We start from the raw sequence: 27745 nt of genomic DNA, 5'->3' as shown, positions 1-27745 counted from the left end.
TCTTGTGTTGTTAACATTTGAATTAACCTCGACAATTCCTGATTGGGACTTTGAACTCATTTGAAAGATTACATCTTGCTTTTTCTGCCATTAGAATAGACTTATTTCGATATATTGCATTTCAACTCATTTTTCAATGATCCTTGCCTTTCCTCACTCTAAATAACTCGTCTATTCACATCAATTTGACGCTTTTCTTGGACCATGAAATACCTAACCTTATATTTACTTTATGCCAACTTTTGCCAAATTAATCTTTTTTCAAGAAACATTTTTTTCTTTCTATATATCCGTTGAAATTCTCCATCAATTTTCTCGGCTTCCCCTTCCCTCCAAAATGAGCGGGAAGTCATCGATTCCCGCTAAAATTTCACTCCCATCCGAACTTTCCCGCCTTCCTACCAACTGCCCACCATTTGTTACCCCCCCCCCTTGCTCACCCATTTCTGTGCTGCTGATCACTCTCAAAACCCTTTCTTTTAAATTGAAAAAAATAGCTTCGCCTACAAAAGACAAAAAATTCACAACCTTGCCAGAAAAACTCAAATAAATCTCCAAACAATAAAAAAAAAACTCGCTTTTATTCCCAGCAGTTGTCTCCCCTGTTTCCCCCACCCACAAACGACATCCGGCATTTGTGCACGATTCAGTACCGTGTACTCAGCCACGAAGAGAGTTTCTTAGTTTCATGCGCCGTTATTTCAACACCAGGTGGTTTTCTACCGAAGAGAATCTTTTACCCCGTTCCATCATCGCCAGCGAACTCATTCCCACTTACCCCGACTCTTAATCCTTCACGAGTATATCCGGATAATAGGGAAAAGCTTCGACAATTGGCGAAAAAAAGCGCGCAATCATGTGTCGTACCTGAGCCAACCTACAAAGTCCTTTAAAAAACAAAAGTGCAGCTGCAAAAGGGTGGTTTAAACCGCTGAAATGTCGTATACGAGTGACTAACCCTGTTTAACATCCCCTGAAGGAGCTAGTGAAGTTGAAAAGAGCTAGTGAGCCTCGTGATAGGGGGTGTGGGAGGCACGGGAACGGGCTTGTTCAATTGGATATAATGTAAATTTCGGACAGAACGGTATCGGCTGTGCCAGGAGGGCTTTGGTTGGTTGATTTTAACCACTCGTCTGGCTACTGGCTCTCGTGCTGCCAGAAAGGAGCGTTAGAGCGTCATCACGCAATTGAGAGTATTCCAGGTTGTTTGAAAACGACAACTGTCTTTTAGTTATTGAGTAAAAAAATTCATTGACAATGCCGTGGTTGAGGAAAAAGCCGTTTCAACGTCTTCATGTATCATCGGACTACAGGGACGATGATGAGGTTTTTCACTGTGAAGTTACTAATGAAGTTTTCAAAGATTATAATGAATACTGCGAGAGAATCATACTGTGCAACTCCACCATTTGGTCGTGCAGTATCACGGGAAAGACTAATATGACGTATGAGGAGGCACTCGCTTGTGAAGAGAATGCTAAGGCTAGTCTCAAGGAGTTTCCCATGGAGGTAATTTTTTGAGGTCTGGGGTTCAGGACCTGGGGCTATTTGCTAGTCGGATGGCACTATCCACCTTTATCTGCACTAGATCAAGAGGGAAAGTCGTAGTTTGATTCTCCACAATCATCATATTGTGGAGAATCAAATCAATGGAGTTAAATTGTAGAATACTTATACGATATTTTTACTAAATTTCAAATTAAGAGATGAGTTGCTTAGTTAGTTGGAGGATGCTGAGGGCTTGAGGATGTCGATTTTAATTTCTTTGATTGGCCTTCCATGAGATGAAGAACAAAGATCTGGAAAGAATGGAAAAATTGTTTTTAGTAAATGTTTTTGATTGGAATAATTCGAGGTCTTGTTGCGGGCATCAGGAATATGTCTACGGGGTTTTTAAGCGCTCTAGATGAGTAAGCAAATGCTAGGAAGACTGATGGAATGTCAATGATAATATAAGAGAGCGAAGAACAAAATCGTTAAATTGTAATTTTTTAAAATATTTTTCACAACTCCAGGTTTCAAATGGCAGATTATTTATTGAAATCGTATTGGCCAATCAGAAGATGTTGGTGATATAAGGGATCAGTTTTTATGTTTTTTTCGTCTCTTGAATTAGGTAATGAAAAAAATTGACAACTATCTGAGAATGATTTTGTTAAAAAAAAAATTTATGTTGGCTATTTATTTTATTCTACTGTATAATTTTTAATTTTTGATCTACAGAAGATGATAGACCCTCCGATTGTCAAGGGCGAATTGTTAGGGTGTTTGTTTAATACAGTTGTCTCACTTAAAGTCTATCCTTCAGTCTCAGGGGAAGCAGAGTCATTTGTTTTCATGAGAAGCAGATAAGCAAACAAAAAGGAGTATAATAATAAAATTATTTAACAATCAAATGCATTTATATTACACCCCGGCCGCGAAAGCCTAGAACCTACAATCAAATGCATTTTTTATAAAAATTATGTATTTTTCAAAATTATTTGATTTTTTCAATGATTAAATTAGCATTTGTCGGTTGAGGTTCAATTTGTAGGTCTCATCCTAGCTTTTGGAATTCAGAAGAGATGAAAAAAATCAATTTATTAATATCAACTGTTTTTAATAAATTTCAGTTGAGAATTCCCATTTTGTATTTGGCGACCAAAACCAACAGGACTTCGTTCAACGAAATGATCGAGGATGTGTACCAGTATGCGAGAGACAGGTATTTCATCGGGGAAATGGTGGAGGCAAGCTTCACGGAGGATTCTTGGTGTGAGTGCCATGTGCTCCAGGTTATTGAACCCACTGACGAACAAATCAAGGGGTATTTGAAGGAGAATCCAAAGTATGTCGTTATTTATTTAATATTACTTCAAGGCACATCATGCTTGATATTCTTTACAAATACTTGTCGACCATTCTCGTTTACGTTAATTTGATTAATTATATTATATTGTACAGTTTAAACATATCAACTATTTGAGGTAGATTTGATTCTTTCCAGAGAAAACAATTAAATAAAAACAGAAACTGCGGAAGTCGTGAATCAATCATGACAATAGACTTTCTCTCTGGGAATTTGTGGAAAAGAAATAATCATATTTGATCGTGACTTTAGATATTTCAATTAGATTTGTGTGGTTAAAAATAACTAGTGAATAATGGAAACTGTCAATTTAATATCATTTAAAATTAGTTTTGTGGAGATATCTGCGAATTTACAGAAAGAACAATGAATTTTTGTTTAGATTTTTTGATGGTTTTGCGTTTTAAATACATAATTTGTCCAACAAACCCATCAGTTTTGAAGAATTATCACATTTTTCTTAAACAGAATGACAAATATTAATTTAAGAAACGAGAATGGTACCATTACATTTGAAAAAATTTATTCGTCTCTGAGGAAAAATTCTGATGACTCTTGTCATTATAGAAATATCTATTCGATTATTTAAGGAAAAACTGGATCTTCATTAAAAATTGACTAAAAGTCCAATTTTTCTTCAGATTCTGTTTGAAATTATCAAATTCAATGAAGTAGTACAATAGATGAAACAACTATTGCCAATATCTTCTCATTCTTCAAGTTCTTTCAAGTTAAAAATTTCGAAAAAACTGTTGATGTAATTGACTAAAGTGAAATTCACAAAACTTTAACAATAATTTAAAGAAAAGGCGTACGGCTATGAAAATTTTTGAGTCATCAAATAACGATAGTACTTATAACCGACTAACAATTAATCAGCAATTTACAAAAAAATGTGAATATTAAGATATCGGCAATAATTCCTTGATTTAATCTACTTTCACTCTTAATTATTAATAACCAGTTGGAAATCTAGATATAATGACAGAATTTTCATGGAGATTTTTGTAAAATTTATATTTTGTATTCAGCATTCAGTTCATTTCTTTTGACGTTACAAATGTTCTTCTTTCTTTTCCATTGGCTCCTCTTAGTCTCTCTTTGTTTCTCCTTCCTGACCTTTCTAATACATCCAAGTACGATATGTATTTTCCTACAAAAGTTATTTAAATACTGTAATTCCTCGTCTTTTTTGATGATAGCCGGTAGTTAGATATTCATCAGAATGCAAAATTGGAGATAAGTCAACTCATCTCGATTGGTTACGTCACTACACATCGTATTTATATAAATAATATGCGCATATATAATTTCCTTATATTTTTTTATTCGCCATTAACAATTAGATAAACTCAGACTAACGAATATTCTCAGAAATAAAGTTCGTCAATGAAAACTTCCTCTCGTTGCCTTCCAGACAAAGCTCCCAGGAGCGTCACTACCACCCCCCAGCCCAGCTCTTCCGCTACGAGGTAGAACAACTTGATTGGGGCGAGAGTGATGTGAGCCAGCTGATGATAGTAGAAGCCTCCCAAATCCGACGAAAGAAGCAGCTGTACGCCCGCGAGCGCAACAAAATCTTTCTTCGAATGCTATGCCAGCAGGCGCCGAATGGTATCTGGATCGTCAAGGACGAGATCCAGCAGAAGTATGGCATTCCAAAAGTCCGTTTTGACTCGATCTTCGCGGGGCCCATTCCGGACTTTTCAAATTTGCCAAAGCGTCCTGTTGTCATGAAGCAAAAGCAGGGAACCCTCGACAAATTCCTCACCTCGAACCCCTCCAAGTCTACACAGGATGCTTTCAAGCCATCCAAGCCTGTGGAGAACAATCACATTGTGAAAAAAAGGGGCCCCAAGGGGCCCAGGCTCAACGGAAAATACAAGGAGGATCAAAAGGCAAAGGCTGAGGAGCAGAAAGCCAAGAAGAAGGCAGAACGTCTCCTCAAACGCGAGAAAAAGAAAGAGGAGAGGCTGAAGCTGGCGGCCTTTTCGGCGTACCTTAGAGATTGGCAGAAACCTCGGGAGGACCTCGAATGCGAGGACCTTAGGCCTATCCCAGACCCAACACCAGTCAACTGTCGCATTCCTGACGCCAATTTCGGGGATTTTGTCATGATCATGGAGTTTCTTCACTTTTTTCACGAGGAGCTGGAGATCTTGTCATATTTTCCTGGTGGCGTGACCTTTGACGTTCTAGAGAAGGCTCTCCTACTGAAGGAGACGTCGGGCCCTTGGTCGGACCTTCTGCAACTGCTGTTGGCCAATATTTTCAAACATCAGGCGGAGGAGGAGGACGAGATACATGAGGCGAATTCTGCTGAGGGACTTGCTGAGGCGTCTATGGATCATGGAGTTTCTTCCATGGCTGAAGCTGTTAAGCTGGCTACTCTTGCTTCTACCTGGTCTCAGACACATCACGGATGTCAATTGTCAGAGGTAGCACTCGATCATGTTACTGTCAGTGAAATACTCAGGCAACATCTACTCTCTTCTGGGGGTAGAATCAGCGAAGTTGCCTCTAAATGGCGGTACTCACAGAGGGGAGGGTACACCAATCATGATGATCCAGCTTTGGGACTTAGGATCATGCAGGCGAGGATTCTCAGGACTCTTGGACACAGGTGTGATGAGATTTATTTCATTGTTTATTCATTTATAAATATATTGGATATTTATTTATGAGTAAATCATAATTTTTAATTTCTCAAAAATTTTTATTTTTTTTTTATTTTATTATTAAAATAAAAAAACTATAAGGAATTAGATGTCATCAAATTGCAAAGAACTATTTTTAAACATTAAGGTTGTTGTCGTGTTACATATTTACTCGATAGTCTTTGATTCTTTATGATATAATATTTTTTAAATAGTAACTGCATAATGATCATCTGAGAATTTGAATATCTTGGATGGGTATTAAATAGAGTGTCATCGATTAGAATTTTTGAAAAATTAACGACTTGATAATTTTCATTTCATTTTTACATATCTTATAATTTTAAAGTTTCATACTTTTGATACATCAATATTATTATTTTAAAGTTTTTTTACTCCGTAATATTATACCTCACACGAATCACAAAACTGCTCACAGTATCATCAACAGAACCGAAATTAAATAGAAAACTATAAAAGCCAAGAACGGTTCCTCTCTTTACACAACAAAAAAATCGCGGAGGCTAAAGAGGAGACTTCTCCATTGTCGTACAAAAACTCGTCAACTGATTTTTCTAACATGCCATTTAAGGCTAAACAAGGACCGTGTCATCTTTAGTCATAAATCTCATTTTTTACTCTACATTTTCTCAGTTAGAATTTTTCCTTTGTAGAAATAGTTCGTCTGTAGGCAACCACGCACTCCTCCCCTATCAAAGACCTACTTTCCTAGTGATGATGAAGGATATTTTATCAAACAGTTACCTTTTTGAGATTTCTTTATTTGCTTGAACTCATATTTCAATAATTGATAATATTTTTTGCAGGTCTGTTTGTGAGTTTGAACTCCAGGACAGGCTCATCGTGGTGACTTGCCTAATCAATCAGCTGTTGACATTTGCCTCAATCAGAGATGTTATCGAGGAGAGATACGACAAGTTGCATCAGGCGAGAAGAGAGTTGAAGTCGTTCATTGTGGCTGAACAAAAAAAAGAGAAAGAGGAGAGGGAGAAGATGAAGGAGGAAAGGGAGAGGATGAAGGAGGAAAAGGAGAGTGGCAAGCTCATTGATGAGATCGATGAGAGACCCAAGAAGACAAGGGGAAGCAGGGAGGAAGAGAAGAAGAGGGAGGAGTATGAGGAAAGACTGGGGGAACTCAGGCAAGCTGCTAAGGACGATGGAATGATGTTGCTCTTGGGGATGGACAGGGCCTTTAGGAGGTACTGGAGGCTGTTGTCGGTGCCTGGGATTTTTGTCGAGGATAATGAGGAGTATCCGGGCGGCTGTATCGAGGGGGGAACTAATTATGTACCACAACTACAGGACAAAGCATCCGCAGAGGTTTGTACTCAACTTTTTCTATTCATTTTTCCGAGAAAAAATTCAGTATTTACAAAACTATTGAGTTTAACAAAATAAGCGAGTTAGACTTTGTGGGAATAATTTAATTTCAGCAAACAAGTTCTTGCGAGATTTTTTCGTAAATTCAGTCATTTGAAAAATATTAAGTTTTCTCGGGGCAAAAGGCAAGATTTTCTTAACTACCAGTACGTTTTTGTCTAATAACTGTGTGATACATCTGAGATTCTTGGATTCTTCAATAAATTTCAAAGCAACTTTTTTTTTAGGATTTAGTTTTCTTCCCAACGTTTCTCTGACATGTGTCCTGAAACTCATCAAGTTCCGAGGATATTTCAAACTTTTTTAAATGATGAATTCATTAGTAAAATTATAATTATATAATAAATTTTTTTATTTATAAATAAATAAATATGCATTCCTTTAGATATACCTCAGAAGCAAATTCGAGGATGAAAAAAGTGACAACAAGGAGAACGATTTCAATAAATCAAAAAAGAAAAAAACCGTGACTTTCGAAAAAAAAGATAAAAACGGTTTAAAATCCCCTCGAAAAGACTCGGACGTCAGACGAGCCCTGCTGGCATGCACAGGTGACAAAGACTGTCCCGTACACCAGTCCAGTACCCGTTCCAAATGGAGTTTTTTTGGTCGTCAGGAGGAAATCGAGGACCTCATAAATGGTCTTTCAATTCGAGGAATTCGTGAAGGCGATCTACGAAATAACCTCATCCAGGAGAGCGAGAGCATCTCGATGGCACTCATCAACTGCCCAAAACACAAACTGAATCCCGATGTCTTTTCTCCCTCAAATAACAATAACTCCACCAACAAATCCCGGAAATCTAAGCAGGATAGCACAAACCTCAATTTCCTGCCAGATGTGCCTATAGACGAGGTTATGGAATTGACCCTGAGGGACTACGTGTTGGATCTCGAGGACAAGGTGAAGGCTGGATGCCTGGGATCATTAAAGGTGAAAGACAGGGACGCCTGGAGGAAGGAAGTGGGTGCTACCGGAGTTGATTCTCCAGGATTGACGACAGCTATTGATAAAATTAAAAATGAAAGTAGGAACAGTCGTCCTGGGACACCTGACTCTGAGTTAGGAGCCAGTGGCAAGACTTACAGAGATCCGGGGAAGTACCTTGGGCCCCCAGCTGATGACGAGGTGCTGCCCGATGCCAGACAACAGGCGAACATCAGACAAATGGCCTTGACTATTCTCCAACTGTTTCACGCTGTTGAGCCTAAGTACCTGAAGAGACCCCTGGGGAATGATGAGAAGGACAAAAAATACTCATGCGAGGAGATGAGGGACAAGTGGGAGCTATCGTTGTTAGCCTCGACCAGTTGGTCCCAATTGTTTTTACATCTTAATACCTTGGAGGGGAGCATAGCCTGGGGTAGGAGTGCTCTCAATGCTCGTTGCAGAATATGCAGAAAGTGCAAGGACGCTGAGCACATGCTTTTATGTGATGGGTGCAATAAGGGACAGCATTTGTACTGTTTAAAACCGAAGCTCAATAGTGTGCCTGAGGGGGACTGGTTCTGCGTTAATTGCAAACCGAAGGAGGTCAAGCCCAAGGCCAAGACCAGGAAGCGGAAGAAGTTCGATGAGGAGGACGAGGAGGAGATAATCAAAGACGAGGAGATGGAGGTCGAGGTGAAGAGGGAGGACGAGGACGTCAGTGATAGTCATTTTGGAAAGATGAAGAAAATGGAGACCTGCAGTCAGTGCAACAGCACTGGTAGCCTCTTTGGTTGCGATATTTGTAATAAGTTGTTCCACTTGGATTGCGTCGAACCGCCCATGTCCAGGGCGCCCAGGGGGCGCTGGCTCTGCCATGAATGCAAGAACCTCAAGAAGAATGCTACTAAATTTGGTAGGTTTGGGCCCATTGGGGGGAGAATGGGTTTTGGGGTGAGGGAATTGAAGTGACTACCAATTAAGTTTTAAGGAGGGATGTCTAGCGTTACAATGTGTCATTTTGGCGAAAAAATCGTATCCACTTACGATTATCATCTACTGAAATTCTAGATGATTTCGAATGAATGAAAAAAGTGGATGATGCTCCAGAACATTCAGAGAATAACGGAAATTCAATTTTTTAAAAAATACTCCAATGGCGTTTTCAAACAAATTCATTAGTTTTCAAAATAGAATAAATTACGCAATACATAGGGGCCACCGTACAGATAGGCGGTTCTATATTTTATTGAATAAGCCGTAAATAGGAAAAATTCTAAATTTGTGAACAATTTTTTAAAATTCTTTGAGAAAATCGGGCATGACCTCCAAACTTCGCATTTTTGCTTTACCGACTACTCTACATTATTTCCCATGAAAATTAAGGAAATCGTTAATTGACTGATTACAGTGCTTCTCTATTTGGCAGTAAAAAACATGAAAAATGAGAAAATATCAACAATAAACCCTCAATGCCTGATACAACCTCACAAATCGATCAGTTAAATTTGTTTGATTAAATTTTTCAAGGATCTATATCTACACTTTTTCCCTGGAAATTCCGTTTTCATTAAAAGTGATATATTTTTCTTTGCACATCCTCCTCTAGCGTTTATCTAGTTTACCGCTGAAAAATTTTCAATCCTTGGAAGAACCTCAGCTTTCCCAGAACCCCCTATTTGTTGGGTCATTTACCCTATCACAGCCTTCGTACTGCAGAACAACTGCAGATAATCTCGGTTTTTTCCTTTTAATTCCTTTTGAATTTGAGTGGCTCTATGCATTGGAAGCAATGAAGTATGTAGAATAGTTCCTCGAAATTAGCGAACAGGATTCTTAGTGTTTTTCGATGAAATATTGTTTATCAGTGAAAGGCCGCGAGCGTGAAAGGGAAACGGAGAGACAGTGTGCAGCAGCTGCACGATTCCGGATCCATGGTTTCGCCAAGAGCCTCCTCAGTACAGAATCCTCCAACTGGTGGGACGGTCTGTATCTTTGAGAGAACAGAAATAATAGCTCATTATCATTCCTTTCCACCATTAGTCGCTTGTGTAATCATCCTAGTCTTGGAATTATTTGTTTCTCATTTGGGATTTGGCTTAATGTTGACACTGTCCTTGAGTATTGCTCCATAAACCATTAATTGTCCGACACGAGTTGAAAATAACTCTGTATTATTGATTGACATTAACATCGCTGGCGTGAAGAGGATAAAACTCTAGGAGTCGATTTACCACCTTTTTATAAATTTGGAATTTGTAAATAGAGTAGGCATTATACGGCTAACGATGAGCCATGAGATATTTTTTTTTAGGAAATTTAATTCCCTTCAACACATGTTTTGACCACGTTTTTTTTAATCTGAAATCCAGTTTGTTATCGAAATATCTAAATAATTCAATGAAAAGATTCATCTTCTCACGTGTTTTTTCCACTTTACGATTTATTTAACTTTAGGCATTTGATCTTCACGCTTCTAATGACTTCTAAAAACCAAAATGTGGCAGTAAAACTACCTCAAATTATCACTATTTGATGAAATGATTTTGTTGTATAGATGGGAGTGCTTCAGAAGAGGTGGAGCAGAGACAGACTCGCAGAGCAACGAAGAGAGCGGCTGCTGTTCAAGATAAGACACTTCACGATCTTCTAAATGATGTGATGCATCACAGAGACTCCTGGCCATTCTTATCACCCGTTAGAACTGATGAAGTACCTGATTACTACGAGTTTATCAAGAAACCCATGGATTTTGGCACAATCAAGGGGAAACTTGAGGGTGGAGTTTACGAGCATGATTCACACTTATTCTTCGCTGACTGTCTACTTATATTTGATAATTGTCATACGTACAATGCAGATCACAGTGCTGTTTACAAGTGAGTTGAAGGCTTTTTGAGGCTGGGGAAAAGGGGAGGTCAGGTTCGGATGCCAGAGATTTTCACATTTTTCTCTTGGGATCTCCTGGATCTTTCGATTTTGTTCCATTAAATTTGCATGAAATGATGGGGCCCCTGGATTTGGCAGAGAGATTTATCGGGAACGGGGGGTCAGGCAGTCAATTTTTCGAATGAGCTAGAAAGAGAGGTGAGAGTTTAAAACTTGACTCCATCACTTTTTTTATTAAGATTGTTGTTGCTCGGCAGTCTTTATAAAAAAATTATCTATATCAATATATTCCATTCTAACTGTTCTTAATTATGAAAATTTATCAACTTTTTGTAATTAACTTCTCGAGAAAAAAGATCGTCATTCGATTTAACTTTTTTTGGTTGTGTTGAATGACGCGGTTTCTATCCCAAATAATTAAAAAAAAAAAATATTACCCCTGACCCTCCATTTGAATACGTGAAAAGCTACTCAAAGTGAAATGAGATCATATTGCAACTACTTTTTTAAAGCTATTTAAATTCATAACCTTCAAGTTATAACAAGGGGTTTTAAATCGTAATCTTTAACTTACTATAAACGATTTGCATGCACAAACGCCGGATTACTAGTCACGATATAATGCTATTTGGGCCAATCACAAAAAAAAAATCAATTGTCTATAGTAATAGTGCCTTGGCACCTACTTGGGAACCCTAAGAAATTTTTTCTTTCTAATTTTAATTCTATTAGAATTGAGTCTTATTTTTGAGCAATAACTCTGAATTTAAGAGAGATTGCGTGATAAAAGAATTTTCGTGATAAAAAACGTTACAATTAAAAATTTTGCCATCTTCTCTGGATTTCGAGACATTCATCAGAAACAAATCAATAGTTAAAAGTCACTTATCTCGTTTTACCACTTGGCTACTGGATTGTTTTTTATCATGATTGATACTTGAAAAATACTTGTTCTGTAGCTCTATAAGCTTGATGGATAAACCTTAAAATTTGACATTTTGAAATTGCACGTGATAGTGTATGTTCAAAGAATCCCACTATAATTCATTGATGAAGGTTAATACTTACGTTTCACTGCTAATTGATGAATTAATTATGATATAGCTTGGGAATTGATTTAAAAAACTCTCTATTTATATACCTGATTTCTCCTTTCTCTCCAACTTTGATGTCAGTCTAATTATTATATAGAGATTATTTGTTTTTAGACTTGAAATTTACTAGAAATCTATGTGCAAACCTCTAAAAATCATGAAACCCGGATAAATCTCTCCAACAAATCGAAAGGAATGAATCTTTGGCCTCCGAACGATTGAATTCGTTCGTCGCAAGCAACAGTCGTGCACCCCCTCAAATAACAGTTACGTTTACAGAGCTGGAATGAGACTCTCCAAGTACTTTGAGAAAAGAGCCCGAGAGATGGGATTCAACTACAGCGAAGAGTCCGTTCGACCACCGCCTGCAAAGAAGTTCAAGGAAGATCCAGCTCAGAAGACCTCGTCCAATGGGCATCTACCTATCAATGGCGAGAGTTGAAAGGAGAGCTGAACTCTGCACTTATAATAAATTACACTTGACTCGTGCCCTCTATTTTTCATTGCAAAATAGACAAAAAATTTTTCAATAATAGATCCGAGATAATTGTACTTTATTTTGTTATAAAACAATGATCAAGATAATACTGGTGTGTGTTGTTCACATTCCTGACATTATCGAATACTCACGAGTATCTGAGAAGGCACCAGCGCCCAGTATTAAATATTATACTGAATATTTTTTATGTCGATGAGGAGATTACTGGAGCCAGTACAACACTGCAGTGTTCTTATTAGTCTTTTTAGGTTAGAAAAAATGCATATTTGTTCTTTTCATTTCATGCCCATTTAGGAAATGAACATATTCTCATTTTTTTTTTTTCTTATTTATTGTATGGATTATTCAATCTTGAGAGGATTTAGCACCAGTGGGAGATTTTTTGTGGAGGAAGTTGACGAAAAATGACCTGTAATTTAATCTAAATAATATTGAGTACTTAGGACTTCTAAATAATAGAAAATTATTTCTGTGTGGTATATTGCTGATTATTGAGTTGAGTTTCGCACTTAATCTGACAAATTACGCTCTCAAAACATCCATCATTTGAGGCTGGACCTATTGTTAGGGTATAAAAATAATAATTATGACCGATTTAAAGAGATACTGATGAGCTCTGTAATATCGTATGTTTTTTACAATTAAACATTGATAATAAATGATATTGTATTTAAAATATTTTCGATACTTTAAATTGTTTATTAGCAGTGATTTACAAGGTGTCGATCACGATTCAATTCACCAGATGAAAAGATTTCTACATAATTTTCGATTTTTTTTAAACACCTAATTTGGGATTAGTGGTGACTATCATCGCCATAGAATTCCTTTCGTCTGATCTCACGCCACTTCTCGACGTTCTCAGGAGAGTTCACTGAAAAATTTATCGTATTAGTTGAAGGTTAAGTGATACACTTTTTTGAAGAAATGGAATTTCTTCAAAAATACCATAAATCATAAACATTTGAAAAATACTCACCAAGACGGGTGATCTTCCACATGACCGGTAGACTTAAAATGATCCCGTAACACCACCATTTGGTGAACCATGCGTGTTTCCAGTGATGTTTGAACGGAAAGAAGTAAATCTTTGCTGTCGTTGTGTACGGGAACTTCATGTAACGTTCCTTGGAGACTTGTCCGTCAGCCATGTTGGCTAAATAAATGAAAAAATGTTTGAGATAAATAAATAAACAAAGTCTCAGAGTCACCAAACAATTCAATCAAGCGAAAGATCATGCTAGTCCAGTAATTCTTGTTAACTGCAAGAGAATAATATTAAATAATTATTATTATGAATAATAAGATTGACCCACTAAAAATGGTGACAGTCAGCGTTTGAAGTTCTTCATGTTTTCAATTTCCTCATTAATTTGAACGTCAGTATTAACTAACTTCTTTAATAATGCTTGTACACTTTTGAAATTCATGTACCCAACGTTCCTTGGGAAATGGTGTATTAACCATGTTGACTATCACCATAAAAATGGCCATCAAAACCACGGAAAATGATCTTTTATTCCAAAACATGGTTACACATGAATTTAAAAAAAGTCAGAGTCACTTAAAAAATGAAAAATCAAGGGCTAATTAATGAAGTATCTTAAACTCAAAGAAATGAAAATTTGACATTGGCTGTTGTCGTTAAAAACCAACGACAACCAACGTCGCAGGTCTTTCTCACCCTCGATTAATGGCTCTATGCAACAAAATTATCTCCAAGTGATATATACTTCCTTATGATGTCCATAAATACCTGATTACTGTTCCAAACGTCACGAGAACTTTTTTACTTTGGGTGAGGATTTCCAATTCCCTCGACTTGGTTATATAAAGAGCTAGTTCATCCACAATCGATTTGTACGAGCTTCGATGTATATCGAAGAGCGCTTGGTACATCCGGTCTGAGACCTCAGCACCCCCTGGAGATACCCCACTCTTTCGTATTTGAATCAGAGGCCGCTGGGCAACGTTTCTTCCTGCGTCTGTATTTTGTTTTGCTGACGGTTTTGGACATCGCTTTGGGATTGAAAAACCCTTTGTATCCCTCATATCGTGGAATCTTTTCAAGGAGAAGGACTTGGATATCGGGACCATCATGTCCCCAAGGAAAACAAGACGAGGTGAGGGCTTTTTTCGTGGGGTTAAGGTTTCAAGGTAGATGCACCTGGTGCTTACGTTACAGTTTGGGCGGGATATGTCGGAACATGGCGATGTTTTGGCGGAATGGATACAATTTTTATTCAATTTGCCATTTTTTAGGGTTTTTCATAAGCAATTGGTGATAATGGGGAACCACTGGGATTGTTCATCATTGGGAAGTTGTTTTTATTACGTAATTCAAATATTCGAATGTGAACAAATACGTCGAAATTGCTTTCCACATGAAATAACTAAAAAATATTTTTGGGAGGAAGAGAATGAGTTCAGGTGTTTTTTTTTTTTTTATTATTCTGATGATTGAGCTGGATTTTCGGAGAGGAGAGTCCAGGCCACAGAGATGATGCTCATGTTGATTTTGGTGCGTCCAGCGGACTTGGAGTAAAATTTCCAATGGATATCAATACTTTCAGAGGTGCATTTTACGAGCTGAGAGATTTTTTATTTCTAACCACTCTTCTACTTAAAAATTGTCCAGTACTCTTTGGTTTGTCCCTTAGAATGGTAATGAATCTGATGGCAAATTTTCATAAATAAAGTGAATAAATTCTTAGGAAATATTAAAGAGCCCAAGGGGGACATCGAAATTGCGCTTTAAATATTTTTGCTTGAATATCGGAGAAAAAAATTTGTTTTTGTTTGCTCTCATTTGCCCCCTAAAAAATACAAAACTTTCGCTTTCAAATATCCTAGATATTGAAAAAAAATAAGGAGAATTCAAGTTGAATATTCCCATCCTATTATAATCAAACAATTAATAATAAACCGTTAAACAGATATGGAGTGACAAGTCGTCTCTTGACAGTTCGCCTTGCGTTGAGAAAAAAAAGATTTTCACAAACGCAGCTGATTATTCAACTCTTTCTGCAGTGAAAAAAATAATATATATATTCCCGCCCAATCATCACCAAATTGTCTTTGCTTTCAAACCAATATAAAAGATCTTATAGAAAGTGTTTCTCCTCAGTGTGAGATAGTTGACTTCTGAAAATTTCCGCTACGAATTTTGCAATATAGCTAAAGAGATAGGAAAGGTTTCGCTCAATGGTCAAATGCTATTTCATCAAATATCAATTCGTCTACCGTTCGTCTAATATGATAGGAAATATCAATAATAATATAAAGATCATAATATAAATAATTAATGAAAATGAACGAACTGCTCAATCAGACTAAAAAGTGGTCAGAAAGACCAAATGAATATCATCACCTATCGACGAAGAACCCTCAGTTTTTTCTTCATTATTTGGAGTGATTACTTATGTTCATATTAGTTCTTTGGCACTCTCCGTCGATTCCTTTTTCGCCGTATAATATTATTAAACGTTTCTAGAAAATGAAACGATATAATGCAACAATAATAATAATAATAATAATAATAATACAACATATAAATAGCAATAATGTGACATATTGGCATCTATCAATGAGTCGTTTTGATCAATGTCTAACTGTTAGAGGGGCGAATGGTGGATGATAAGATGGCGGAATCCGATCTCTCTTTTCTATCGTCCAGACATTTGTCAGCAGTCCCATGGAATTTCCTAGTCACCGTGGTAAGCGATCCTTGATGTTTGAACATTGATCAGCACACTCCCCAGGCCATTGGAACAATGATCCTGGACAATCTAATGGACATTTAGACCAAGAGTGTCAGAGGACGATTGGGGCAGACCCGAGTCGACCTCTGAGTTGTCAAATCGTGAGTCCAAGACTCGAGTCATGATCCAGAAGTAAAAATATGTATTTAACCATGAGAATTATATAATTTATTATCATGCCACCCGCTAGTTTATATCATTAACATCAACTTTTTCTGAACCCGAAGTCCCTCCGCGAGTTCACCCAGGGCTATTTAAATTCGATATAATAATAGTCCCGGACTATTCACAAATTGGTGAGATCATCCGGAATTAACTTCAGTGAACGATCTAACTGTAAACATTACAATAACGATAATAAATACAAGTTCGACGAGATAACTTCCAGGTGAAATGATTTTATGAAATTGAGATGTAATTTTAATTTAGTAAATAAATGCGAAATTGTCATTCGGCAAAATATTCGTGTGTTTGAGGAATAACAAAATTTATTATTCTCAGTAATAATGCTATAATCTCCCTGTTTTTTTTTTCAAGGCCGAGCGAAGGAGGCAGATGAGACCATTTCAATACCGATCGAGGACTCCCTTCAAGTGGATAGTCCCCTGAGATATCCTCGTTCGATCCGCACGCGTCGTCCTAAAGACTCCAAAGAGAATTCCCTCCAGGTCGCATCCGCCCTTCAGTCCCCCCACGATCTCGTGGAGGACTCCCCCCAGACCCACCGTCGTGCTCGCCTCCGTCGCACCGTCGCTGAGTCACAGGATTCTAACACCTCTCTGAACACCACTCGCAGACGGCGCAAGCCCCAGGTCGAGGAGGAACCTTCCCTCTCCTCCACTGTTCCATCCGTCAAGAAACGAAAGAATTTGCGAAAAAAGAAAGCAGAGGTCCATTCTCCGCCAGAGCCGTCTCCCAAACCAGACAATTCTCCAGACAGTGATGACAATGAAGTGGCAAATGTCTCCTCGGGGATGGCCCCCAGATCAGCCCCGACGAATCGTCGATTCCGCCAACTTCGTGGAGGGGAGGATTCTCCGAGCGATGTGACGACCCCCGAGAGTTCTCCAATAACAGTCACCTTAACCCCCCACAGAACCACAAAGACACCGAGAAAATCACCAGTGAATCTCGGCTCCCCGAAGACCCACTCCCTCTCTCCTCGACGACACTCCAAGACCCCGAGGAAGCTGTCAGTGGTAGTGGCCTCCCCTGTATCCTCCGACCAATCTTCTTCGACAGGTGCCTCGAGCGAAGCCTTGGGAGAACTACAAAAAATCCCGATGTCACCCTCAACAGATGAAAAATCGAAAAATCGTACGACTTTACACTCAAAAATACTTAAAGTCTTCCTCGGGGAGTCAAAATGTTCGCCAGCGTCTTCTGCCCAATCCTCGTACATAGGAGCTCCTAGTGAAGTATCGAAAGAGCAACAAAGGACCCTGAAACCACACCCAAAGCATGAAAAATCGAAAACCCGGACGACTTTGCACTCAAAAACACCTAAGATTGTTCTCAAAATGTCGAAATCGAAGAGTCCACCTTCAGCACGTGTATCGAAGCTGAGGAGATCGTTGACCAAGTCTCTCAGCCCGAAGAAGAAGAGGTCATCCTCGGAAAATTTCAAATCTCACAAAAAGCAGGAGTCGCCTCCAAAGAATGCGACCCTTTCCAAGGAATCCAGATCAGTTCATGTCCTTCTGAAGAGAATCTCCCCGCAGGTGTTACCTCAGGCGCCCGCGCCGGCCGTAACATCGTCACCGGCATCACCAAGACTGACTACTCGTCTCCACAGTTTGGCAAGATCAGATCTTCGCTCGTCTACGCCTCGAGAGCGCGCTCGTGAGATCCAACAGTCTCTGAATGTATCAGGAACGTCTCCGTTGCATGTCAACAGATTCTACGGCTCTCCCAGGGCCTCAAGGAGCGCCTCCAAGTCACTTTTACTCGAAGACGAATCGAATCCTTTAATCAGCGGGGATGACTCCTTCGGAATTAGTGGAATTAGACCGACTGAGGATGATGAAGATGGGGATCAGAAGACCAGGAGCATCCACAAAAATAGTACATATGAACTGGTTGAGCCAAAAACCCCTAATCTGAAGAACAAGGGGAATGTGGGGGACGGAACGTATGAGTTGGATGATCCGACGATTCCAACGATCCGCAGTACCCATGGCAAGAGGATTCTGGAAGATGGAGAGTCTCCTGGGGAGTCCAAGAGAACATGCAGGGTGAGGTTTGCCAGTCCAAGGGGCGCCAACATTAACAGCAACTCAACAAAGGTAGACGATTTACCAACTCTCGAAAAATCAAAAATGAATTTTCGTAATAAACACTTGTCTGGAATAGGTGCGGTCAAGATTTTATTTACAACAATTAGTGAAATTAAAAATAATAAGGGCCGAGCAAGGCCCGCAGTATTGATCAACACATCAAACTCATGAAAACGAAACAGTGAAAAGAAGTCGAAGAAATTCAAAAATTTTTCAACTTGTTTTCTCACTTTATTTCTATAAGTTTGACTTTAATATTTTCGATTCCACCAATTTTTGTAAATAAAATAACGCCGCACTCGTTTTTGGCTTTTTTTTAATCAGAAATTCTTCTTTACTGTTGGAAAAGATTTGACAAACTTTTGCTATTATATTTCGTTAACACACCTTATGTCAAATGTGTTTGCAAAGCTTTGTTTTATGTTCTTATTAATTTATACATTTTTTTTTTAGAGAAATTTTGAATTTTTTTCGAATGCCATTTTTCGCTCTACAGAAGACAATTAATAAAGATAAAAATTGTATTATTCGTCAAATTGTAAAATTTCAATGGAGCAATTCGGGAAAATAACAGAAATTGTTTAGTGTGAAAAACAAACTGATTTCGAGTTTTGAGGGTATTTAAATAATACAACCAGCAATAATTTTTGAATAATAACGTAACATCAAACAGCCTCGCCAACCATCCGATGAGAGTAGCAAGGGTGTCAACCTTCTAGCTAAAATCTAGCGCGGACTGGATGCATGAGAATGAATTCAAAAAGCACTTTCCGTTTAGCACAGAAAAACCGTAAAAATTGAGAGAAAGATCTCATTTAATTTCAATCATTGTTTTGACAATTACAGCATCCTTCCTGTATAAAAATTTTTCACGTGCATTTCACTTTTATTTTCCTGTTATGAAAAAAAATTGGTGAAAATCGATTGATTTAGGTTTCTGTATATACTCAACTCACGAATTTGGTTCAATTTTAGGCACTCATGAGATCCACATCAGCCACCCCCAGCACAAAGCTCCTGAAGAAGAGGAGTCCTCAAGGAGTTGGTAATTTAAGGAGACGATTCAATTCTCTGTCGACAGTGGAGTCTCCAGGATCGGCCCTGAAGTCTTCAGGAGCTGATGTCAGTGGAAAGTGGAGCCATAAGGCCCAAAACGAGTCTGTCACTCGTTTGAGCAAGCCTAGACTGTCCATAAGTTTAAACGACACCAGTAAGAAAAAGAAGGTCATCACCTCCGCTAAGAAAGCACCCAATTTTGCTCAGATACATCAGAAGAAATTCGAAAAGATGGAGTCATTGGTGGACGCCAAGAAGAGAATTGAGGTTAGGCACAATGCCCTGACTTGCTCCAACATTGGGAATATCAAGGGACAAGAGGTGACGACCTCGAGAATAGACAAAGACGAAGAGGAGGTCGTCAAAGCCAAGATTATGACAGAACCCAAGGCTGGGTTCAACAGATTTGGCTTCAAGATTCAGAATCAATTTGGAACTAAGAAGAACGAGGGCTGCAACAGGTTTGGCTTCAAGGTGAGGAAGGAAGAAGCGACGAAAATTGTGTCCAGACCTAGTGGTGCAAAACTCGAGGAGAGGAAGGAGATCAAAAGGATTGCGCTCAAGGGGGTTAGGACTAATAAACGGTTTGAATTATTGATGAAGTCGAGGAATATGAAGTAGAAATGTCCTTAGGTGATTAAGTGTTTGAATATTGTAAGGGGGAAAAAAGTATAAAGAGGTTATTTGACGTGATAGGAAGGGTGAAACAGAAGGCAATTTATTAAGTCAATCATATCTCGTCACCCAATGATGCTATTGGGATTAATTTGGGGGCATTTCAGAGGAGCTTTTTCAAGCATCAAAATGAAAAAATGAAAAAATGGAATTTCACTCTGCTGATCCTGCATTATTCACCCTTAAAAAATCAATTTTCCTTCTCTTTTCCTTACAAAGCGTAATAAGTTTATACTTTTATAACATAAGTCAGGCTTTTATCAAGTTTTTGTTTGATTATAAATTACTTGGGGTTCAAGGGGTCATGATTTTTTGTAATGGAAATCTTGTTCCAGTGATAACGAGGTAATTTGTTAAATTGTGTAATTGCCAAAGATTTGGATGCTTTTGCAAACTCGTATCTGTACCAACAATTATCTTGTTAATTTGTTATTGGGCAACTAACTAATATCAAATGGTTATTGTTGGGAGTATAATTCTTAACAATAAAGTTATTCTTATACTTTCTTCTGTAATCGCCTGTTTTTCATATGATTCAAAAGACAACTGCACTATTACTTTTATTCGCTTTATGAATTCCAAATTCATGTATAATGAATGTACATTTTAAAGACAGAAAAATTTGGATATTTACGGGGTAATTATGGTAGAATTGGAAAACGGATATCAATATTTTGTAATAAATGTGTATTCGGCCAATGTATAATGTAGTTACTTAGTAAGTTTTTACGACTGTTACGATGGAGTGAAATGAATAAACGATTATGCCTCGAGGGAATTTCTCATAATTTTATTGTTAAACTTCACAAGATGAAAATTAAATTGCAGTCAAAATGTTACATTGTACAAGGCTATCATTATGATTTTTTTTTTTTCGTGGGATCGTCCACACACGCGCCTTCTTGTGCATTATCATAAAAATTGAAAACTGGCGATAATGAATGCTGTAAATCTAGCGGCATACGGTATAGATATTTGTTACGTACAGAAATGCAGGTGGTGGGTCCCCTGCCCGTGGAGTGCTGAACCACTCTGCTTCGCAAATGTAGTACATATAATTGAATTTAATAATTCTTTGTTTCACAATAATAACTTTAATGTTTAATATTCATAGGTGATTAACACCTGAACTGCTCTTCTCAATACCCAAGATGGATATATATATATATAAACTGGATTAATATAAACTATTCATTAACGATCTCATTTCAATACATTCAAACACGTTGCTTGCATCGCCCCCCAACCACCTCGCGGCGCCACACGATTCTCTCGAATAACATAACCTTCCAGTACTTACGAGCTGTCACTTGCTAAGCCTCTCAAAAATGAGCTTCGCAATTTCACTCAGCTGATACTTTAACCGAACACCAAAGCTCCTGCCATGGAGTTCGTGGACTTTATAACAACTCCAAAAGTGGATGGAGTGATCTTAACTGAGAGAACCAATGAGAAAATAGCCCGCCTGGAAGGTACTCTCTGCTTGAGTAGTCACCACCTGCTGTTGTCCTCTCGCCAGGATCATCGCAAAGAGCTGTGGCTGCTCTACAGGAATATCGACCAGGTGGAGAAAAAAGCCAACAATCAGAGTCCAGGAGGTTGTATGCTCCTCAAATGCAAGGACTTTCGGATTCTCCAGCTGGATATATCCTCCAGCGAGGATCTGATGAACGTGTCAGCGTCCCTGGAGAAGTTGTCCACCTTGGAACAGATATATCAGTACCCATTTTTCTACAGGCCCCAGTTGTCAGATGCCAATAAACAGGGTGATGACGGTTGGTCGTGCTTTACCCCAGTCGCTGAATGGTCGAAATTGTTGGCATCTCATGGTGATGAGTGGAGGATAAGCTATCTCAATCGTGACTACAAAGTCTGCAACTCTTATCCGTCAGCAATAATCGTTCCCCGGCTAATCGATGACAACGTCATCATGTCCTCAGCTGCCTTCAGAGATGGTGGACGATTTCCTATTCTTTGTTACAGGCACGAAGGTGGCAGTATATTGTTCAGGGGGGGGCAACCGTTGTGTGGAGCCAGTGGGAAGCGCTGCAGGGAGGACGAGAAACTCCTGAATAGTGTTCTCGGAGCTGGAAGACGAGGCTACATTGTGGACACTAGATCCACCAATCAGGCGCAAACGGCGAGGGCTCGTGGAGGTGGCACTGAGATCGACTCAGCTTATCCTCAGTGGAGGAAGGTCTACAAAAGTGTTCCGAGGCTAGGAGAGCTCGCAGAGAGCCTGGGGAAATTGATAGAGAGTTGTAATGATGTGTCTTGTTCTAGTGGACAGTGGCTCTCCCGGTTGGAGAACTCGGGATGGCTTACAGCTGTTCAGGGGGCTATGAATGCTGCTTGTGTTGTTGCTCAGTGCTTGGAGCAGGAATTAGCTGCGGTTCTTGTACACGGTGAGGTGGGGCAGGGGCGAACTTATCATATAGCAGTACCAATAATATAATACCGATAAATCAGTGGTAAATAGCACCTGTATTTTATAGTATTGTTGGTGTTTTCCGACAGAAGCCTTCTATATGGCCGATTTTTCAATTCTCTAATTTCAATTACAAATTATCTAGAATGTTATGAAAGTCTATATAAATCATATTTCTTATGCAATGTCTATATGTATGTGCTGGAAAATCCCAATTTTGAAGATTAATTTTGACAAAACCACGGTAAAAAAAATACCGTCAAATTTAGAGCTAAAAACCTGAATTTGCAACTTATGATAGCTATCCTTAAACTTTACTTGGGTGGGTCGTTTCAGTAGTTCGTAAGATATAGTCACATGGATTTCCATTTGTTTTTTTCAAAATACTTCTCTCTATATTGGTCGAAATATTCACATTTGTTTACGTATTCCGTAAATTCCGAGATATCGCCGTTGTTTAGTTTTATCTTCATAAACGTTATGAACATGATAAATTTAAAAAAACAATAAAGACAATGACTTAAAATTTCATACACTTGTAGCTTTCGTAACATAAAAGGCTGGAATAATATAATTTTGGATGGGCGCGATCGGCCAAGCGGTTCCAGAGATATTACACCTATTGCGTAAATGTATTTTCTTGATTATCTCATGAACTATTCAACAGATTTCAATTTTTTTTCAAAATACTTGCCTCAGTGGGCACCATAAAAAGCTGGAAATATGTACACCCGTTTAAAAAAAAAATCTTTTCAGCATTCTATACTCAATAATTGGATGAAAAATTGAGATAGCAACTTGAAATTTGGTATGATCATAGCTTCCATAATATGAAAGCATGGGACGTCAGTTGGGTACAATCCGTCGGTTGGTTATTACAAAATTTATTCATTTGTTCAAGTTCATTTAACTAATAGGTTAAATATATCTTTCTAAAGCGCCTGGAGAATGTCAATACTACGACCAAGTCACATCGCGAATATCCACCTTTTCATTTTTCCATCCGGAAGCATACCACCAATCGAATTGGTAGAGATGAAGGGGAAAGAAACAATAACGCGTAAGGTATCGATCACATCACTCCTGTCGAATAGCGTCGGTCGCCTCCTTGCTCTGCTCTTATCTATTATTATGATTGTTCACTCTTATGGTTTCATATTGCACGTGATATGTTTATGGTATCTATTTTTTCAACACCTCTTCTTATTCACCTGATATTATGAGACCTACTTAAATCGAATCATCAAAAAACTAAATTTAAAAAGTAGATAATTTTTCAAATTCTAAAAATCGGCAAAAAAATGAGATTTATCAGAAGAGTTATTATGATTGTCCTTAAACTTGCATTTGATAATGTTGAATTAAAAATTTTAAACAATGTTTTAATTCATTCGAAGATAAGTATCCAGAGACATCGACAATACCCTGATTTAGATTATTAGTTTTTTTATGATTTTTTCACAAATTAAACTATTGAGTATTACTTTTAGCTTCATCTTCAAACTTTGTCACCAGGAGATTTTATTGATTTTTTTCAGCCGTGATTTAATGAATTAAAAACTCTTTATTTAGTGATGGTAAAAATGGTTTTGAAATAGAGGAAAATTTATAAAGTAATGTTTTAATTGAAATATTAACTAATGACGGTGGATAGGGCTCATCAATACCTATGTTTGGAGAACAAAAACAATCCAATTACATCGGTTCATAACGCACAATCGAGAAAAACTTTTGTTGCAGAATTTCGAAAAAACAATGTTTGTTAAGCCGACAAGTGACACTAATTGTGATTTCTTCCAGGATTCACTTTCCAATTGTTGATTGACTCCAATAGATTCAATTATGACGAAAACGATGAAATAAGTTGAGATTCCGATTTTTAGCCACAAATAATACCGTATTTTTTTTTTCTACAATTTTTACAAAATTAATCTTCATAATTGTGAAATTCAATAAAATTAGATTTATCACACACCATTTTCAAGAACCATTAACACATTTGAAAATGGTCTATAGATATATCAACAGAGTGTACGTAGAACTTCAGAAAACCAGATCGACGGTCTGTTTCAAGTGAAACTTAAAAATTATTTTTTCGCTTGAAACTCTCATAAGTCAATGAAAAACTATCATAATTGGCCACTTAACATGTCATTTTGAAGCATATTCAATGATCTTCTCAACACATGTATTCGGGCCTCAAAATTATAGAAAAACCGTTGGTTACAGACAGGGATCGTCATATAGTGGAAATAATATTTAAAATTTATGAATTCTGCATGAGATGATAAATTTGTTAAAATTTCCAGGATCAAGTGGTAGAGACTCAACCCTGGTGGTGACCAGTCTTGCGCAGATGATTCTCAACCCAGCATCCCGAACAATTCGCGGTCTCCAATCGCTCCTAGAACGTGAGTGGCTGCAGGCAGGTCATCCATTCTTTACTCGCACCCGTCACTGTGCCTACTTCTCCTCCCAGTCCCATAGCCCCCCTCACTCTCCCACTTTCCTCCTCTTCCTGGACTGTCTCTTCCAGCTCCACCACCAGTTTCAGTATAGCTTCGAGTACACCACTGACCTCCTCATGGAGCTCTTCAAGCACGCCTATTGCTCGGAGTACGGTACCTTCCTAGGAGACTCCGAGGCCGAGAGGATATCTCTCAGACTCGCCGAAAAAACCCACAGTCTCTGGCCTCACATCAATAGATCCGAAATCCTCGATAAGTGGACGAATCCTCTGTACGAGCCCAATGCGAGTGTCATATGGCCTAGCATAGCACCAATCAGTATTCGTCTCTGGAAAGAACTCTACCTGCGACACACATCTGTAGCCCCCTGGGACGATTTTATTCCATGTGCCAGACAGTTGAAGCACAATTATTCCTCTGTTAAGAAATTCGCCGGACAACTGCGTAATCAGGTGCGCCGGGCTCTTGATGAGGTTGAAACACATCGGGACAGCACATCCTGCATCAAAGACGATGAGCAGACGCAATCGTTGTGCTTGGGAAAGTTGAATCTGGAGACGCAATCTGCATAATGACGACTGACAAAAATGTTTAAGAAGTGAAATGAGCGCGACTCAGCTCGGAAAATGCCACTTTAGTCTTTGGAGTGAAGAAGATGACGAAATTTTTGTGAGGTACTTCTTTCTAGGGTAGGGTAGGGTAGGGTGCATTCTCCAGGAAAAATGTGGTGCAACATTTTGCGTGAACGCCCTCGTTTAAGAGATATGGCGTTATTGAAGACAAATATTGTTGACAAACGTCAGATAATTTATCAGTCACTGGTCAACTATTTTCACTTGATACAGATTTAGAGATTGAGAGGAAGACATTGTGAATTAGGTGAGAAGGTCTAGAGTCGTTTATTACAATTTCAAATACGAAGTTAGTATGTACATACATATGAAGTAATCTTTGATTCACGTAGGTTCATACCGAGGAATGTCAATATAGTGTATAAATTATTTATTTTAGTTTCATTTAGGTATAAATTACAGTATTGCTGTCTAAATTTTCACAAGTAGTTTCGTAATCTGGTGTAATGATGGAAAAACTTCAGGAGAGATCTGCATTCCATATTTTCCAATAATACATCACAAAATTTCATTAAAAAATAAAGTTTAAGAAAGACATTCTGGCTTTTTCATTGCGAACTTGTGAATTCTCTTCTCCTATCCATTAAGAAAAGTTTGAAATATGGTATTTACAATTAATCATTTCTGCGAATGTGTAAAAAACTATCATCATTTATCAACAATTTGCAAAAATTATACCAGTAGCATCAATTCGTATTCTACATGGTGAACGATAAAAATCATCCTTTTTAAATCATCGATATATCCCGATCAAACGATGCGATTTCAGTTAAATCAAAGCTCATGTTAAAGCACGAAAAAATGTCTTCGAGGTGGAAAAAAAATTGAAGTTAACTCTGCCGCTCTCGAGTTATTGGCAATCAAAGACTGGTAATTTTACCCTTCCCTCTCCCGCCTACTCCAACAGACGTGTGATTCTTCTTTTCCGACTGCGAAATAATGATTTGCATTCACGTGAGGTAGACAACGACGAGAGTCATAATGAGGATCGTGAAGAGCATTCCCCCGACTAATATGAAACCATCAGCTTTTGCCCTCTGCTCTATGAGCCTCATGGTAGTATTAGAAAGTCCCAAGGTATTTCCAATATCGATGAGACGTTTGTGAGCCCCTTTCAAAGTCATCCTTTGGGATCTCAGGCTCTCGATTATGCCAGTACCATGTGCTAGAAGATTGTCAATCCCCTGATTAGCATTGGCCACTTGACTGTTGTACTGAACATCACGATCGATGTTAATCTCTATGTGATCATTTGTCGTAAATTTTTGAGAGAGGAGGGCCTCTCTTTCGGCCTCAGCTTCTTTCTTACGGCTCTGCTGGACCCTCCAGGAGTTCAGCGCTGCTATCAGGTGACGGCTGTCGTATTTCAACTGATCCACTCGCATTTTCGCGTGTTGGCGCTGGGTTATCGGACCCTTCATACAAAGAACGTCCAGTCTTTCACAGTTACTGAAAGAATAAATATAATGACATTGATTTCTATCATTTCGTTTTCTTGCCAAAACTAAAATTCAACCAATTTATTTGGCGAAATGTTGATCATGGATTTATTCACATTTGTATTCCCTTTTATGTTTAAGTGTTAGAGTATTAGTCGTGTCATTCCTTCAATTGAAAATTTTCAGCTTTTAGATGAGTTACATCGATAAAAATCATAAATACTAAATTTTTTTTTTTAACTAATTGCAATACACATTATCAATCCATTTTCCCTTTTTCAAATGAACTTAAAACTTGACATGTAAGTTGTTTAATTTTTTTAATTACACAATGAAACGGAATTCATTTTTTTGATTACCATAATTGAAATAATTCTTCTCTATTTCATGACTAAAAAATTAATTTCCTGTCTTGCTTCAGCATATGTGAACACTATGAAGCAAATATCCCTGAAATAATAGAGAGTCCAGGAATATAAATAGTCTAAGAAAAATGACCAAAAAATTTTGGAATCAGCGGAAAGAAAATTAATGTGAAACTAACCTATTGATAACTCCAATTTTCGATAAAATTTCACCCTCCACTGCCTTATGATCTAGGTTAGGCAGTCGTTTGTCCAATTTCGTGAACAGGTGCTGGGTCTCTTGGACGAGTTTATTCGTCTGGTGGTACAGCGTCTCCATGACTTAA

General features: G+C 38.1%; 5 protein-coding genes across 12 annotated transcripts; 3 read left to right on the top strand and 2 right to left on the bottom strand.

Annotated features, from left to right (window-relative positions):
- The first annotated feature begins 638 nt into the window (after positions 1–638).
- On the top strand, positions 639–12995 carry LOC135162760 (bromodomain adjacent to zinc finger domain protein 1A). 5 transcript variants are annotated; one of them, XM_064121570.1, is made up of 8 exons: positions 639–1509; positions 2616–2830; positions 4269–5474; positions 6336–6849; positions 7295–8753; positions 9706–9822; positions 10395–10716; positions 11935–12081. In XM_064121570.1, the coding sequence occupies exons 1-8, from the start codon at positions 1258–1260 to the stop codon at positions 11948–11950; spliced, it is 4101 nt and encodes a 1366-aa protein (XP_063977640.1). In that variant the 5' UTR covers positions 639–1257; the 3' UTR covers positions 11951–12081. The 5 variants fall into 5 exon arrangements, with proteins under 5 accessions (XP_063977640.1, XP_063977638.1, XP_063977637.1 ...); XM_064121568.1 differs by lacking the exon at positions 11935–12081 and adding an exon at positions 12100–12995 and having other exon boundaries at positions 640–1509; XM_064121567.1 differs by lacking the exon at positions 11935–12081 and adding an exon at positions 12088–12995 and having other exon boundaries at positions 640–1509.
- Roh (reduction of Rh1) lies at positions 12996–14226 on the bottom strand. 3 transcript variants are annotated; one of them, XM_064121582.1, is made up of 3 exons: positions 14076–14226; positions 13299–13475; positions 12996–13193 (listed from the first exon to the last, which is right to left on the bottom strand). In XM_064121582.1, exons 2-3 carry the CDS (start codon positions 13468–13470, stop codon positions 13117–13119), a joined length of 249 nt encoding a protein of 82 aa, XP_063977652.1. In that variant the 5' UTR covers positions 13471–13475; positions 14076–14226; the 3' UTR covers positions 12996–13116. The 3 variants fall into 3 exon arrangements, with proteins under 3 accessions (XP_063977652.1, XP_063977654.1, XP_063977655.1); XM_064121584.1 differs by having other exon boundaries at positions 14004–14093; XM_064121585.1 differs by lacking the exon at positions 14076–14226 and adding an exon at positions 13636–13970.
- Positions 14227–14279: 53 nt separating this feature from the next.
- On the top strand, positions 14280–20865 carry LOC135162762 (serine/arginine repetitive matrix protein 2-like). Of its 2 annotated transcripts, XM_064121574.1 has the most exons (4): positions 14280–14442; positions 14811–14894; positions 16618–18365; positions 19332–20865. In XM_064121574.1, the coding sequence occupies exons 1-4, from the start codon at positions 14418–14420 to the stop codon at positions 20031–20033; spliced, it is 2559 nt and encodes an 852-aa protein (XP_063977644.1). In that variant the 5' UTR covers positions 14280–14417; the 3' UTR covers positions 20034–20865. The 2 variants fall into 2 exon arrangements, with proteins under 2 accessions (XP_063977644.1, XP_063977645.1); XM_064121575.1 differs by lacking the exon at positions 14811–14894.
- A 488-nt stretch (positions 20866–21353) lies between these two features.
- On the top strand, positions 21354–26152 carry LOC135162764 (myotubularin-related protein 9). Its single transcript, XM_064121579.1, has 2 exons — positions 21354–22492; positions 24825–26152. Exons 1-2 carry the CDS (start codon positions 21472–21474, stop codon positions 25553–25555), a joined length of 1752 nt encoding a protein of 583 aa, XP_063977649.1. The 5' UTR covers positions 21354–21471; the 3' UTR covers positions 25556–26152.
- Membrin (membrin) lies at positions 25971–27738 on the bottom strand. Its single transcript, XM_064121581.1, has 2 exons — positions 27599–27738; positions 25971–27064 (listed from the first exon to the last, which is right to left on the bottom strand). The coding sequence occupies exons 1-2, from the start codon at positions 27736–27738 to the stop codon at positions 26566–26568; spliced, it is 639 nt and encodes a 212-aa protein (XP_063977651.1). The 3' UTR covers positions 25971–26565.
- Positions 27739–27745: the final 7 nt, after the last annotated feature.

This window comes from Diachasmimorpha longicaudata, chromosome 5, assembly GCF_034640455.1.
Source record: "Diachasmimorpha longicaudata isolate KC_UGA_2023 chromosome 5, iyDiaLong2, whole genome shotgun sequence".
NCBI lineage: Eukaryota > Metazoa > Arthropoda > Insecta > Hymenoptera > Braconidae > Diachasmimorpha > Diachasmimorpha longicaudata.
Note: the sequence above shows the minus strand (reverse complement) of the source record. Positions and strands in the feature narration are given on the sequence as shown.